General features: G+C 41.4%; 1 protein-coding gene and 1 long non-coding RNA gene across 2 annotated transcripts in view; one reads left to right on the top strand and one right to left on the bottom strand.

The window, feature by feature from the left end:
* Positions 1-16,310, top strand: part of chsy1 (chondroitin sulfate synthase 1) — a 38,509-nt gene continuing 22,199 nt past the window's right edge. Inside the window, exons 1-2 of the mRNA XM_015054069.1 lie at positions 1-933; positions 4,612-5,107. Coding sequence (XP_014909555.1) covers positions 623-933; positions 4,612-5,107 — 807 coding nt within the window. The 5' untranslated portion in view covers positions 1-622. The remainder of the gene's footprint in view (positions 934-4,611; positions 5,108-16,310) is intronic.
* Positions 15,532-16,310, bottom strand: part of LOC106960775 (uncharacterized) — a 5,268-nt gene continuing 4,489 nt past the window's right edge. The window contains exon 2 of the long non-coding RNA XR_001427645.1: positions 15,532-15,882. This is a non-coding gene — a long non-coding RNA (uncharacterized LOC106960775). The remainder of the gene's footprint in view (positions 15,883-16,310) is intronic.

The raw sequence follows: 16,310 nt of genomic DNA on the forward strand, positions 1-16,310 counted from the left end.
GTTTACAGTCGCAGCTGGAACCCGCAGCAGCACATTAACCACAGATTTAAGCAACCCCGTGGGGTTCTGCTCACATTTTAATAATCATCGACACAGTTAAAACCCTACATTAGATGTACTGCACATATCTCCGGTGGTTAAGAAAGGATTTCCGGTAAAACGTGGTACGCTGCGTCGGAACATTTCTACGGAAACGCACTTGGGTCAAACCAGTGTTAAACCCTTCGAGATCAGCGATCTGGATTGTCAGACATTCCAGCTACCGTGCTGGGGACAAACCTGACAGGATCCTCGCTGCAATGCAAGCCGCTACCTTCGTCGCACGGCGGTGATTCCCCTGCGGTGGACGGTGGAGGACTGCTGGCTGGTCGGGGCGGGCAACGGCGGGGCTCGGAGCTTCAGGTAGCGGCTTCGAGGAGTCTGCTGCGATGCTACGTGGGCATCTGGAAGAAAAGCGCTTTTCTGCTCCTAGACTGTGTGTGTGAGCCACTGGAACCTCACCGAGCCGCTTTTAGCTTCCGTCTTTTACTGCCTGGGTTTTATTTCCTAGACATTTTTCTTCGAGAACCGCTGTTTTAGAACCAGACAGCATTTTCCGACGAGCTGGTTAAGTTTTGGGGGAATGGCAGGTCGAAGCCGAAGAGCATGGTTTAGTGTTCTGCTGGGACTGGTGGTCGGCTTCACGCTGGCTTCCAGGCTCATCTTACCCAAGGCGACCGAGCTGAAAAGAGCCGGGCAGAAGCGCAAAGCCAACCCCGCCGCCTGCGGGCTCCACGGGGGGCTCAGGAACGAACACGGAGGAGTCCTGTGGGCACCGCAGGCGGACGGCTCCCCCACGACGGTGAAGCCGGATTCCAGCTCCAAGAGTTTTCTATTCGTGGGTGTGATGACGGCTCAGAAATACCTGAACAGCCGGGCCGTGGCAGCACACAGGTACGGAGAGGGCTGATGAGCCAGCACTATGGATGGCTGACGGGCTTAAACAGAGGATGAGGATGACACAGATGGTGGTCATCCTTATTCTTAAGCTTACATGAATATTTCAACTTTTTCCAAACAGGAGCGACCCTAGATTGTAGGGACCCCAAACGATTAGACTTAGTGGACCACCCTTCTGGTTGGAGACACCATTTAAAGCACCATCATATTTGCTGTACTTTAGTTATTTAGTTTGGTCATTTGTCATAAAAAAAGAATAAATCCAAGCATTGAAATCAAACTCAAAAGTTGTTAAACCAGCAATTTTTCAACAGAATCTAAACACTTACAAAATAAAGAAAATAATTATTATTATTCATAATTTGTAGAGCAGTGGTCTCACACTCCAGTCCCACAGGGTCAGTGTCTGGATCTCTGTCTGCTTCAGCACACCTGGCTCCAATATCGGCTCATTAGCAGAGCTCTGTAGCGCCTGACTGCGTGCTGGTGAGGCAGTTTCACCATTTAATTCCAGTGTGTTGGACAAGAGACACTTCTAAAAGTTGTATTCTGGCGCTCCAGCAAAGCAGTTTGAGACCATTCAACTGGTCTAGAGTCTCCATCTGACAGCAAGGTTCATGACTGCTAAGGCACTGACTCCTCCTGTCTGGAGTTGGACGTTCAAATATGTAGTCCAAAATAGATGCTCATATATCTTGATTTTAACCAAATTAAATAAGAACTCTGAATTATGCTTTAATCAATTCCGTACTGTTACTCTTAATATGGAACACTTTCTGTTGTTTAATCGGTCATCCAAGAAGCTACTAATCCTGAAGTCTTCCAGCTGATTTCATGAGTTGTTACTGGAACACAATGCTCTGTTTTCTTAATCATTTTTTATTCCCCTTTTTACATAATGTAAATTAAATGGGATTGTTTTGTATTTGTTAACTCAAACTCCTGATTCTATGTAACATGTTAAACTACAGGCGTTTCGACACAATGTGCAGAAGGAACTTATATTTCTGATGACTTCATGTCATATTGCAACATGAACTCAACAGCATTTTTGCTATTGCATAATTTGCATATGGTTTCTGGTGCAATTTCAACTCTCAGTTGTCAGTGGCTGATTGGCAGCATGTGTTTACTGGTTTGTACTAGAATAAAGCAGCTGATAAACTCCAGAGCATCACTGTAGAAAAGAATGTGAAGGACTGGATGATCTCAGCTCACAGAGTTCTAAGCGACATCTTCAAAAGCAAGTGGCGCTTTTTATTTGCTAAAAACTAGTTTTATTGTCGAGATGAAATATTTAGCTTTTTGAAACAAAGGTGCACAGATGGCTGAACAGAGGAGGGGATGATTAAATAAGATGGGTAATAATAAAATGGACCCACCATTTGCAGGCTTGGAGGACATTTCAAATCATTCAAGGGTTATTAATAATGTTTGGTTAAAGGTCCACTATTATGCTTCCACTGGAATAGATCAGTGGACTGTACAAACATGTTCATTACATCTAATACACAGAATCATTCTCAGATATTGAGATTTCACCCGATCAGTTCTACCTGTCTGCCTGGGTGAAACATATTTTTCAACTTAAATACAAAAAGTATATATGTTGTACAGTTTTGGTTTGCTCTGAGCGTGCTGTTCTTTTAGCAAACAGCCCTTTATTGAGTCTGTGTGCACCAGTTAATGATTAATCAATTTACTTAATACTAAATTAGTTGATGATTATTTCAATAACTGACTCATCGAGGTTAATGGTTTCAGCCCTACTCAGATCCACAGATAAAGCTTTTACTTGAACTTCTAATGGTTTGTAGTGTGTGTAATGAAACGCACATCTGTTATGACCTCGTTTATATGTTTATGTGTGTTTATTAGAAGTGAACTGAATTCCCACTGGGCTGCACAGTGGTGTAGTTGGTAGAGCTGTTGCCTTGCAGCAAGAAGGTTCTGGGTTCGATTCCCAGCCCTGGTCTTTCTGCATGAAGTTTGCATGTTCTCCTTGTGCATGTGTGGGTTTTCTCCGGGTACTCCAGTTTCCTCCCACAGTCCAAAAACATGACCGTTAGGTTAATTGGTCTGTATATATTGTCCCTAGGTGTGTGTGTGCGCATGGTTGTTTGTCCTGTCTGTCTCTGTGTTGCCCTGCGACAGACTGGCGACCTGCCCAGGGTGACCCCGCCTCTCGCCCAGAACATTAGCTGGAGATGGGCACCAGCAACCCTCCCGACCCCACTAAGGGACAAGGGTGTAAAGAAAATGGATGGATGAATTCCTACTCATTGTTCATGTTTAATGCTGTGAGGTTATCATTTCTGGGGTCAGTGGACCATGGAAGCCCTCATTGGTAAAATGTGTATGAGGATGAGTTTTCTTTCTTTTTCTCCTTTGTGTTGTTGGCGCCACCTTCTGGTGGATTTGAGTTTTCTGTGCTACAGAGTCACCAGAACTAGACTGATCCACTGTTGTGGACAAACCAGAGTTGTAGAAAGTGAAGAGTGTGAGCTACAGTTTATCTCACAGGAACAAGAGCAGTTCCTGATTCCAGCTTCTGAAGTCTATCTGATATGTGAATACCTGTAGCACCTGGCTGCTTGATAAAGAATTAATAGGCTAATTAAAGTTTGATAAAAAGGAGGCCAGTTGGTCACCACATCTCCACACCCAGAGGAGAACTGAATGATGCTGCTGGTGGAATGTGGATAGCATTAGCCTGTAGGTGAACTCCTTCTCTCCTGAAGAGGCAAGACTTTAGAACAGGGGTTTCCAGCTCCAGTCTTCAGGGGCTCGTCCTGCTAATTTTAGCCCACAGTTTTAAAAGCCATGGTGTAGGTCATTCTAACTGACCTGAAATAGGAGGAGATTGGAGTGATTGAATTTCAGATGGTGAGAAAAAAGGAGGATGTGTTTTTCATGAAGTTATTATCTTTGGACATACAGAGGGACGATCCAGAGTTATCGCAAAGTGGATCAGCAAGCTCTGTACTTGACGACCTAGAGTTAAACTAGTTTCCACAGTTGAAACTAGTTGAAACTAGAGATCAGGCCTGAAATCTGATCTGAACATTCAGAGCCACATAAATATTGTTACAAAATCAGCCTTCTATCACCTGAAGAATATTTCCAAGTTTAAAGGACTAATGTCCCAGCAAGCTCTAGAGAAACTCATTGATGTGTTTATCTTTAGTCACATTGATTACTGAAACGATGTCTTCATACGTCTACATAAAAAAAATCACTAAATCCAGAAAGATGGAGCACATTACCCAGTTCTACAGTCCTTCACTGAGAGAATAGATTTTAAAATACTGCTGTTGGTTTATAAATCACTTAACGGTTTAGCACCACAATACAATAAAGATCTGTTGTTGTATCAACATTCCAGATCTTTCAGGTCTTCTGGTTCTGGTCTGATCTGTTATGATGAAGACTCTATGATGTTTTTATGATGCAAAACACTTTGAATTGCCTTGTTGCTAAAATGTGCTATGCAACTGAACTTGAAAGTTATACGTAACCATTGAAGTTTACGTATAACCTTCATTTGATATGTAAACTTCAAGTTTCAGCTGTTTAGTCTCTGTCACCCCCATATGAAGCCAAACATCTTAATGTTAGCTCTTGCTCACTGAGCTCTGTCTCACTTTTTGTCTGTGTTTGTCTTGTTTCCAGAACTTGGGCCCAGACCATCCCAGGTAGGGTGGAGTTCTTCTCCAGCGAGGGCTCTGACACCTCTATCCCCATTCCGATTGTGGCTTTGAGGAATGTGGATGATTCCTACCCACCTCAGAAGAAGTCCTTCATGATGCTAAAGTACATGCACGACCACTACCTGGACAAGTACGAGTGGTTCATGAGGGCCGACGACGATGTGTACATCAAGAGCGAGCGGCTGGAGAGCTTTCTGCGGAGCCTCAACAGCAGTGAGGCCATCTTCCTGGGCCAGACTGGGATGGGAGCCCGGGATGAGCTCGGAAAGCTGGCTCTGGAACCTGGAGAGAACTTCTGCATGGGAGGTCCTGGTGTCATCATGAGCCGTGAGGTTTTGAGGAGGATGGTGCCACATATCCGTGAATGCTTGCAGGAGATGTACACCACCCACGAGGATGTGGAGGTGGGCCGGTGTGTGAGGAGGTTCGCCAAAGTCCAGTGTGTTTGGTCCTATGAGGTAGGAATACTTTTACCTCCATCCAGTAGAGTTTTTTTCTAGAGCTTTTTACTCACCTTTTGCTTTCGAACGATTCATCTGTTAGTCCAGATCAGCCCTACGCTGTGATGAAAGGTTTGAGCTTTTCACATGATGATGTTAGGATTGTGTAGCTGCAGATTCATCCTTTGCTTATCAAGTGTTCAAAGAAAGTAATTCTTTACTGAATTTCAGGCAATAAAATGTTGCTTTTGTTAGTTAAAAATGGGATTCAATTATTTGTTTACTTACATCTTTCAATGCATTTCTAATGTTGCAGAAATAAACGTAAGTGGTAAAATGAAAAATCTGCTGAATTTTCCCAAATTGTATCTAAGTAATCATCAGAATAATGGATTACTAATATAATTGTTCATCTTTCTCATAGACCTGGGTTGGTTTGGGGAACTTTTTTTACTTGAATGAAATCATAATTTTAAGATGTAACCTGGCTTCTCTTTGTCTGAAATTAAAATTGGATTGATCTTAAACATTTAGGAGTGATGATAGTAAAAGTGAAAGGGGTGAATGCTTCTTCCTAAGGCTGTAATTCTGTCCTGGAGGATCTGGAGGTTTTGTATCTCGGATGTTGGACCTTTTTAACTCAACTACTTATCCCTCACTGTTCACTCTCTCCATCCTTATCTTCTAAACTAATATTTACAGTTGTTCATTTCCAGTGAAGTAGTTTAGTTTGTAAAAAGTATTAATGGCCCGAAACATGAGCTAATGACTGGGGAACAGAGCTGCAGTGTGTGAGTGATGACTGCTATCCAGGAAAAACTCAGTTTCTGCCATGCTGCAGCACCACCGCTTAGCCCCCGCTGCTTTCACATCGTTAACAGTATTTACCATTTTGTTTCCATGGAGATAATGCTGACATTACAACACAGAGTCTTGGAGCTCTGCCATAAGTACTCAGTTGAGGCTCACCACACGTCATCTGCCTGACGTCAGAGATCGTTGTGGAAACATGATTCCCTCCTGAACATCACCAGAGCATCCAGAGAAGAAGTTCACACTAGAGGCTGGGAACGCTTAGCTGGGAACCAATCAAAACCTTTCACTCACACTTTTTGACTAATGCTGCAGGATGCATCTTTTATACACAATATGTCTTTTTGTGTTTTTTTACATATTTGTTAAACTTACTATTTCGTCATAAAACAAATCATTTGTGAAAATTGTTCACAAATGAACAATTTTCATTGTTCATTGAACAATGAAAATTGTTCAATGAACAATCATTTGTGAAAAAAAATCCAGTTCCTCTGCCTCCTCCCAGTTCTCCTACTGCAGTCTGCAGAAATTCACCAGTCGCTCAGAAACAACCAATCAGAGGCAGGAGGTGGGGCTTAGCACTGCTCACATCCTCCACTTTTTTCTCTGCTAAGCTACAGTTTTACCACAACACAACCAGGCTAGTTAGCATAAACACATACACGGCGGATAAAGTCATCCACCCACACACTGATGAGCGATGCCTCGACACGCTCTTATCTCTGGGTTCATCCTGCTGACACCATCCCTGACTCTCCTCGCCTCCGTCTCCATGGGAGACTGAAGTCTCAGCTTTCATTTCTCATATTGATGATGAATTTTCTCATGAACTGAGTCTAGAAATCCTGACTAAAATTTTGTGCTGTGCCTCTTTGGTTAAGCACCCAGGCACTTTGTAATTACTGTCATGAATGAGAGGAGTGGGCTGCAGGTCAGATTGTTAGCTCTAGTTACCCCAAAAGAGAAATTAAATGTCACAGTCATGTCATGCATGTATCTTCAAAGAGTCGTGAATGGTGATGCTGTGGGCAGGAGGTTCCAGTACCAGTCAGTGTAGCAGTGAATCTGAAGAGAGCTCTGACCGAAGCCTATGATGAAAAGTGTAGCTGTAGAGAGAGACTTTTCTGGCAGGAAGAGAGGAGCTCCTCATCCGTCTGCTCGCTCTGCTGCTTATCAGTGACATCCTCCTCTCATCTCTGTGGTTTTCACACACTTGTCTAAATTAGATTTTCTTAAATTTGTTGTTACAAATATAATGAAGGGAAGATGCAGTTTAATTTCAAAATTTTTTTAGCATACACTACTAGGGCTGCAGCTAACGATCATTTTAGTAAACAATTATTCTGAAGATTAATTGGTTAAAGAAAAATGAGCAGTTTCTGCAGATTTTTTATTTAGCCACGTTTATAGAGTGTTAGAAATACATTTTAAAATGCAAATAAACATTTACTTCCTAGAAGTCACTAACAGCATTTCTTTAATGAACTCTTGATCATTTGTAGCAAAGCATCTGCAGCTGAACAATCCTTCTACCACCAACATGAAAAGCTCAGGCCTTTCTGCTGAACTGAAAGTTAACTACATCAAGGTAGTTAACATCAACTACCTTGATGTTAACCAGTTAATATTGGAATAGCAATAGGTGGTCAGTAAGACTTTTTTTTTACAGAATCTGAACCAGATGAAGCTAAGTTGCCATTTGAATTCTGGGCAGAATATATTTACAGACATTGAAGATTATTTTCATATTAAATGCAAGATGTAAATATGTTTGTACAGTTTTGGCTTAATTGCCTCGATGTGTTGATCTTTCAGCAAATTACCTTTTTTTGAGTTAGCTCACTGTAGTTGGCGATTAATCTATTAATAAATTAATTAATAAAGTTGACAATTATTTCAATAATCAATTAATCACAATTAATCAAATTAATTGACTTAAAGTTCCATGCTCGTTTTTTGTATGTGAACTGTAGCCTCACTCTGCTCCGCCTGCAACATATCATTTAGATGGCATCTATGATCAAATATCAGGATATGAGTTATTAAAGGTCTGAATTATTGAGATAGAAGGTTTTAGAGTTCAGCATCATTTCTTCCCACCGGTGTGGGAGGATCAAGGTTAGACCGACGTCTCTCTCCACATTCCTGCAGGGAGAGCTCATTTCTATCGGGAAATCTCCAGCTGTGAAGCTTGTTGTCAGGGAATCAGTGACTGAAGCATCCACAACAGATCATGACATCCTCCTTATCGTCTCCAGTGTTCATGTGTGGAAATGACTTTAGGGATTTCAGCAGGCGATGCAGGAACCGTTTCCACCCAAAATGTTGAAGGCCGGTGTGTGTTTGCTTCCCTAAAATCCCAACTGGTGACAGTTTCTGCGATTGTCGGAGAACAGCTGTGCTCAGTTTGCTGCGGCTGGGAAAACATGCTGCCATGGCCGCTGAATCCACCCCAGACTTTCCAGGAAGGCCAAAGCCTGAAGGTTGAGCAGCAGTGGAGGTTGTAGAGGCCTTTCAGAGAGCTCAGTATGTGGTCAGACGCTGCTATTTTCAGACATCCTGTGGCCACCATGTCCAAAACCCGTCTCCTGTCACTTTACGGCTGTGAAATGGCTCGCCAATGAATGTTTCTGCTCACAGTTCAAAAATAAACAGAAAGTGGAGGCGAGAGTGGTGAATTAGTGGGAATTATAGCTCTGCAGCATAAAGAACAGACAACTTGTGTCTCTGCTAGCAAGCAGGTCACTTGGATACAGAATGTGCAGAATGCTCATTTTTTCCTCCTCCTTGGCTTGAACTGGAAAAGGAAATGTTGGTATGCTTCCTGACTCTGTCTGGGATGATTCAGCGGAGAGACATGAGGGCTATAAGCAGCAACTGATACATGCACATCAATACTTTGGGATATCACTGAAAACGTTTGTATGCTAAACAGATCCAGGACACAGGGCTATATATGTCAAAATTTTACTTCTGTTAATTTAGGATGCCCTCACACCAGCCCATATAGTCCGCTTTAATCAAACGGTCCTTCTGCCTAGAAAGTCCGGTTTGGGGAGGAGTGAATGTGAATCAAACTCTGATCTCGACCATAAAAGCTAACTCTGGTTCACCTACAAACTCCAGTCTGGGTTTGGTTTAAGTGAACTCTGGCGTGGTTCAAATGCAGTGTGAATAAAATCAGACCAGACACCACTCTAAAAGCAGAAAGCGGACTTCATTGCAGGGCATAATGGGTAAATGTAACCAAAAAGAAACATATGAGTCTAATGCTAGCAGGAGAAGTGGATTATGGTCTTTTACCAAAGACAAAAGAGAAATTCTACAACCGCTACAATCTGATGTCATTCCATTTGGTTTTGTGAAGAAGGAAGTTGTGTTCAGTGTCTTCTTCAGAGGTTTTCATTCTGTTTCTTTCAGTGGTTCTTGGTGCAGTGCCACCACAGGCGAAAGGGGGAACAGGTTGCTCAAACGGTTTGGTTGTTATGACTCAGTGCAATGTGAAAAAGAACCACAACAGCTGGAAATGACTTTTACCCAAATCGAACTGAGTTTACTGAACTTTCAGGTGTTAAAACGCCTTTAGATATAAATAGGATTTATAACAAGAAATGTTTTTTCCTACAAAATGTGGACTTGCTGACAAGCTTGTCCATCTACTGGAGTGTATCTGGACTTGGTCTGGGATCCTTTGACATGATTTACTGAATCAAAGCTTCTCTTTTAAAATCCTTGGATACACCAGTCTATAACCAGAACCATCTTGTTTTATCAGTGACCTTTGTTGTCATCCTCCTTGTTGAGGGTATCGGTGATCGTCCACTGGAGAACTGTAGGCCATCGCAATCAGCTGGCTTCCCCATTAGTGGTGCAGGTCATAAATGAGTCAAACGTTTCTCTACCAACTATCATTTTTATTGGCTCTCAATGATCATGGCACACATGACATTAACAGTGCTTTAACCGTGTGGCCTCCGCACTCTTTGCAGTTTAATATCCAGAAGGGTGGAGGGTGGAAGGGTTAACAATAGCCTTTTATTTTAAGGAGCACTGAAAGAGCGCTAGCTCCAATCTGCAGTTCTAACTCAGTTAATGGGAATCACAAGGCTGCATTGCTGAGTCAACGTCCTAATCCTGAAGTCTCCTCAGTGGCGTGCAGAGCAGCCGGAGCAGCCAGAGTAGCCGGGCCTTTCAGAGCTCTCTAAGCTTTCCTGCGCCTGGCAGCCACTCTCTGGTCATTTGCATTCTCTTTTAGCTTCTCTGATTCTGCGCAGTCCACCACTGAGAAACTGCTTTGTGAATAATTCTGTTAAATGGTCTATTTTATTAGAAGTGTGATTTTGAATGCTGGTTAGAAACGGACCAGTGTGCTGTGTGCTGCCCTGTGTGGAAACTGCCACAAAACAGACTGCTTCAGAGCAGCTGTTTAATTCAGCTGGCTGGGGCGACGCAGAGTGTTTCTGGATTCCTCAACAACTATTTACAGCTAAAAATGCTTTGACTTCACCATTTGATTTGCTGGAGGGTAACCATGGGGACAGCAGTGACTGGAAGTGCCGTTGCTTTCAGGTGATGTGCAATAAACGGTCAGAGGAATGACTCAGATTTTCTGCCTGGGGGCTGCTTGCCTACATTTAGTAATGGTGGTAGGAAATGTGTTAGCAGCTATGTAGTGTAAGGAGACATGAAGAGAACATTTGATGAACCATAACCTTTCAGGGTCTAACATGAAGAATTACGGTACCTGAGCCCAGTCTTAAGAAACCAGCCTGACCAAAGGATTACTCCTGCTAACCTGTCTCTGACGTCAGCAGTCAGGGTTTGTGCTCTGCTCAGGGGTGTCTGCGTGAGGCAGCAGTAGAAATAGGATGACTTGCATGTCAAATTCCCACTGCCTCCAGTCGGCATGTTGAGTCTGGAAACAAACATGTGGACGACCCAGAGTACCATGTGGAGGTTCCACAGTCATGCTGAGCCTGTGTGTTTTCCATGTCATTAACTCCCAGTAGGCCTGTTACGGTGACAATTTTTACTGAGCAATAAATTATCCCAGAAGTTATTGCGATAAATTACAATATTTTCAATCAATATAATGGTAACAGTATAATAATGTAAGAACACAATCTCAAAGATCAAGAAACTTTAAATCCTAACAAACATTTAACACTGGAACTGGAAGACATTTTAAATATCCAAAATAAATTAAACAGAAACAACAAATAAAATGAAAAATGAATCTCTGGAAACAATCGTCCTGCAAAAAAAAGGCTAGATGAGAACGAAGCTCCGGACTGAAGACTTTTGTCATCTGGTTTTGGTAGAAAGAGAGAGAGAAAAAGAGAACAATAAATAAAGGAAATTATTAAAATTATTTATATTATCATGTGAGTTATTGAGTTAATGCTTATTGTGACAGCGCTAACTCCAGACATGTTCAACTGCCTGTGCTCATCTAGGGCTGGACAATAAAAAGATAATTTCTATTGTGATAAATCAATGTCAGTAGAAAATGAAATGTTGATCATTTCACTGAACTTCGATCCAGAACTGCACAGCATTGTGGGTCTGGATTGAATTGAGCTGTTTTTATAAAATGCCTAAAGATGATGTATATATTGTATATGAGTAAACTGAACTGAATCTTCTTACTAAAGGTGTACAATGTGTTTCTATTCAGTAATGTATCAGACTGTTTCTCCATGATTTGTATGTGGGATACAAAAAGTAGTGAGGTCCTCAGGCGGTGCCATTCACTGTGCACTATAATGATGCTCATCACAATCAGTCACAGCACTGATTCTAAGCCTTCACTATCCAATTAAAGGAGATTAGTTTCTAAGAGTCTTACAATGACCATTCAGGTTGTCACCATGTGTTTCCTCTTTATAGATGAACCCCTGAGGAGCCGTCATTGATTTATTTGAACACTTCTTATGTCTGCTAAATAATTTGTTCATTCTGGTGGATTAAAACTCTGATATCATAGTGCATAATTCAGTGGTTCAGTGAAGTTGAACGTCTTAACCCAACTACTTTTTTGTAAGAGTACATGTTCTCATGTTAGAGGAATCCTCTGGTCATCAGAAGAAGGCATTTGTTTCCTACCACGTCTACAGCTGCTCTTTAAGGGAAATATCTAGTACACCTAACAGCCACCCAATTCAGGTGTACTTTATTGTTCCTAAAGGAAAATTAAATGTCATAACTCGCATCATCCAAATATGCTCAGAGTCATTGTGGATGATGATGATGTAGGCAGGAAAGATCTCATGTCTAATTACTGTCATGTTAACAGATCTTCAGCTTGGCAGCAGAGATGATGTTCCACAATATTATGTCCTGGATATAATATTGTTGTTGGCGGCTCGGCTAATCCATGTCTTTTGCTTTGCCGCTGCTCTGTAAATCTGTCTGATTGTATGGTTAGAAGGCAGAGCAGAGAGAGTCTGGGAAATGATCCTTGATCGTTACGATAAATAGAAGAGATGTTTTGAACTTCCTTCATCTCTCTTTGTATCCACGAAGCCTCCATTCCACCTCCTGGGATTTGGGGTCATAGTTCAGGTATGATTTGAGCTGCCCCTGGTCGTAAAAATAATACCTTGTTGCCATGGTTATATATCATAACAACTGGCCGAAAGTAAACAAGTAACAGCAAAAAACCTTCTAGCTACACAGCACCCAGAACCAGAGAGTATCACTGAGAGAAAGCGCTGTTCTAAAAATCATCATCATCCAGTGTCCTTATGATCTGAGATGTGTTGATCAGCAGAATTGGATGCAGTCAGTCACTTGCTGACTTTGCAACTCAAAAACTTTACCTTTAAAGCTCTGAATACATTAGGACATCCAGTCTGTATAAGAAACTAGACAGAGCTCTGCTTCATGCCTGTTTGGTTCTACAACCACAACTTCATGTTCTTAAAGCTCACATACCCAATGATCTCAGTGGATTCACTTGTATGATGTGACTCTGGTGCATAATAGGGGTTGGTGGTTGGTTTACTGTGGACGCTTGACCTTCAAGAGGTCTGAGGCTGATGTCCAACCACACTCACCTGGAGCTTCCACACTAAACACAGTGGTATTATTAATGGCATGAAAAGCAAAGAATGTTGTTACGGTCGTTTCATTACACACATGTTGTAAATGTAGTTTACATCTAGAAAGCGAAGTGTAAAGTTTTCATACCATCAGAATCTCATAGCTGTCCTTGGCTAATAGAGATTACATAACTAGTTTCTTCACTTTGTGGGGCTTAATAACTGCAAACAAAATCTAAGCCATTTATTTTTTCATGGACAGAATTTCATATTGAGGTTCTTAGAAGTAGATTAAAATAAAACCTACATGGCTCCAATCTTCCACGAAATGGAATCCATTTCAGCTGAAGGGCCTGAAGCTTTTACACTTAAGAGACTTGGATGCAGCTGAGTGAGGAACCATATATTATTCATACGCAGATGGAATAACATCTTCGCACATTTAAATCTTTTCTCGTTGTCATTCTGTCCTGGTAGTCAAGTTTTGAAATCCCAATATAAAGACCTGCTTCTCAGTCCAGCTCATTAGTCTTGTCAGAAGGTGTTCAGCAGCACTTTGAACAGCTTTCATTCCTCTGAGCTGAGGATTTATTGAGTCCAGCACACAGAGTTCAGTAATCCAAGCAAGATGCAGTTAAAACATGAGCTACTTTATGAAAGGCCTTTGGTGAAACAATCTGCTAAAAAAAGTTATGTGACGTTCACAAATGATCCCATGCTTTTGAATGGCTCTTTACCCTGGACAATAGTCTGTTGGTGAAAATTGTTTGTTTTTTACAGCTTTGCTCACTTGTAATGCACTGCAACAGACATTTTTATTAAATTTAAAATTAGATTTAATTTGTGAATAAATGTAATATAAGAAAGGAGTGGAGGTAAAGGCACACAGAGAACATGCTCATTGCTCATAGTTTGTTTTCATCACATGTCATGGTGATGTGTGCAGCACACTGTGTGACCTGGCTGCAACGCTGATGCAGGCCTCATGAAGCAAGAGAGAGGAGAAGTCATGGTGTGGTAAATGTTTAGAGTTAAGTGTTGTTTAATCCATTGTATTAATTGTTATATTCAATGGCGCAGAAGATGATTTTCTTGGTCAGTCACAAATGTTTTCATTTTTATCAAGAAACTGCACCGCCCTGTGAAGGTATTACCTCTACGTAAAATGAAGTCTGTGTTGCAAAGGCCTGTCCAGTTGCTTTGTCACCATGACTGTCAGTAGAAAAAAACTTAACTGTCAGGAGCCCCAAACATGAAGCTGAGTGGTTTAAAAATTTGTCCCTGAATTTATGCACAGGCTTTAATTTTGTAGGAAAATAGAAAGTAGCTCTTGAGTTGTTTTAAATAGATAGTTGATTAATATGAATTGGTAGGAAAAGTGATTCACTCCACTGGGCTTAAAAAGCATTAAACAGTAGACTGGGGCAGTTGGTAACAAGAAAATGTTGGCCTAAGTAAGAAATTGATTTTAATGATTTTTATCCACTGGGACACAATAAAACATTCATCTGCATTGGAGCTTTCTCTTGGTGCTATAGTAAAGGGGTGTTTCAACGTTTTCTATTTCTAAATCTAAAATACCTTGAAGTATAAGATTGTACTGTTTAGAGCATCTTTAAAATCCAGTTGGATTGGTGCATTATGGTGGCAGCATGTTGGTGTGGCTCTGTTGTGTTGCTTCTGGTTTCTTCTTTTTGTAGATTTTTGAGCAGGAAGAGGAAGTTCCAACCAACTCTTCCATCCATCATGATGATCAAGGATCATACCTTCTACTCCAACATCTCTCTGCCCGGCTTTTTAACCATAAAGGCAGACAGAGGTTTATAGGACTCTAAATCTCTTGGTTGCTCTGCTAACCCAGAGAGACATTTGGTGTCACCCAGGACACCAACAGTGTGTCCTCAGGGATATCGTCTCTGCTGCCCAGAAACTGACAAGTTAGCATGTCATGACCATCATGACTGTCATACAGGAAGAGGCTTCAGTCAGAAGTTTCATTACAAGACTGACTGTCAGTAGAGACCCTTCCCGCCCACAGCATCACCATCCACAATAACTCTTTGAAGATGATCTGAATTAAAATATTTATTTATTTTATATTATTATTGTCACCTAAATATCTTGAATCATCTTGTCTTATGATCTGAATATGTGTTGCTGTCCGCTCTGTGCTTTTTTCTGTGATAAACACACCAAAGAATGCAGAACGGGGAAACGTGTTTTTCCCTGGATCAGCCTCCTGACAAACGGCTCCTCTGTTTCCTCTTCCACACCTGAAGCTCCCTGCTTAGAAGGAAAGCAAGGACCTTCTCATGGTTCTTGTGGAGCTCACTCTGAAACAGTTGCTCAAATAAAAATGACTAAATAAAATCAAAGCTTTTATTTTATTTTAGAGTTTTGTTGATGGCCACCTACTGACATCCTTCTACACAAAATCTGCTGCGAGAAAAACGCAAAACATCCAAAGCCTTTCATATGATCAATTTATAAAGAATATTGTTTTTTTTTTATCATTTACATCTGAATATTGTTCTGAAACTAAATGTATAATATTCAGATGTCCCACAAAAACTGCAGCAAATATTACAATTAGTTTGGCTTAAATTTTTTATTCTTTCAGTGCTTTCATCTTTAAGAGACAGTTATAAGGGGCTTCACAGCTGTCTTTGGGTTTTCTGTATAAATGCCCATAACAGAGTTGAGTGACAGAAGCATAATTATCCTGTATATCCAGAAACACTCCTTGGCCTCTGTGTGTCCTCACTTCTTAAATATGAGCGAGAAGCTGAATGCGCAGGATGAACAGGATGAAGAAGGAATCCTTTGTGTCTGGTAGAGGGTGCTGAGTGTGGATTTGGGCTGTAGAAAGCAGCCTTTGTTAGAGAGCCTTAGCAGGTTCCACCGTCGTGTTGGGCTCATGTTGCTGAGCAGAGACTAGAGGAGACATAGCAGCCACTAAGGTTTACTTTATACTTGCTGGTAATCACGGAATCACAAAAATGCAGACACCAAGTAAATTGTTTGCCATGTGAGATCTCTTCCTTTGCAGTCATCAGCCATAAGCTGCACTTCAAAAACATTCTGTACTCTGGAAAAAGTCAACGAGTCAACCTCTGTGGAGGAAACATGTCATCTCAATAAAATTGAGGCAACTGTAGCACTTCCTCCTTCTCATGATCCAATCTGATTGGCTCAGGGGGAATGAGCCTGCAAGGCCAGGTTGGAACTGGAGGCTCACTCTTCATATTGGCACAGAGTGGTATGCTATAAAATATATTGGATATGCTCAATATCAAATATATTGTATGTATGTATGTGTGTGTGTGTGTGTGTGTATATATCAGTGACGTGGGGTGAGGTTC

Source organism: Poecilia latipinna, unplaced genomic scaffold (assembly GCF_001443285.1).
Source record: "Poecilia latipinna isolate Pla-1442-1.1 unplaced genomic scaffold, P_latipinna-1.0 Scaffold1227, whole genome shotgun sequence".
Lineage (NCBI taxonomy): Eukaryota > Metazoa > Chordata > Actinopteri > Cyprinodontiformes > Poeciliidae > Poecilia > Poecilia latipinna.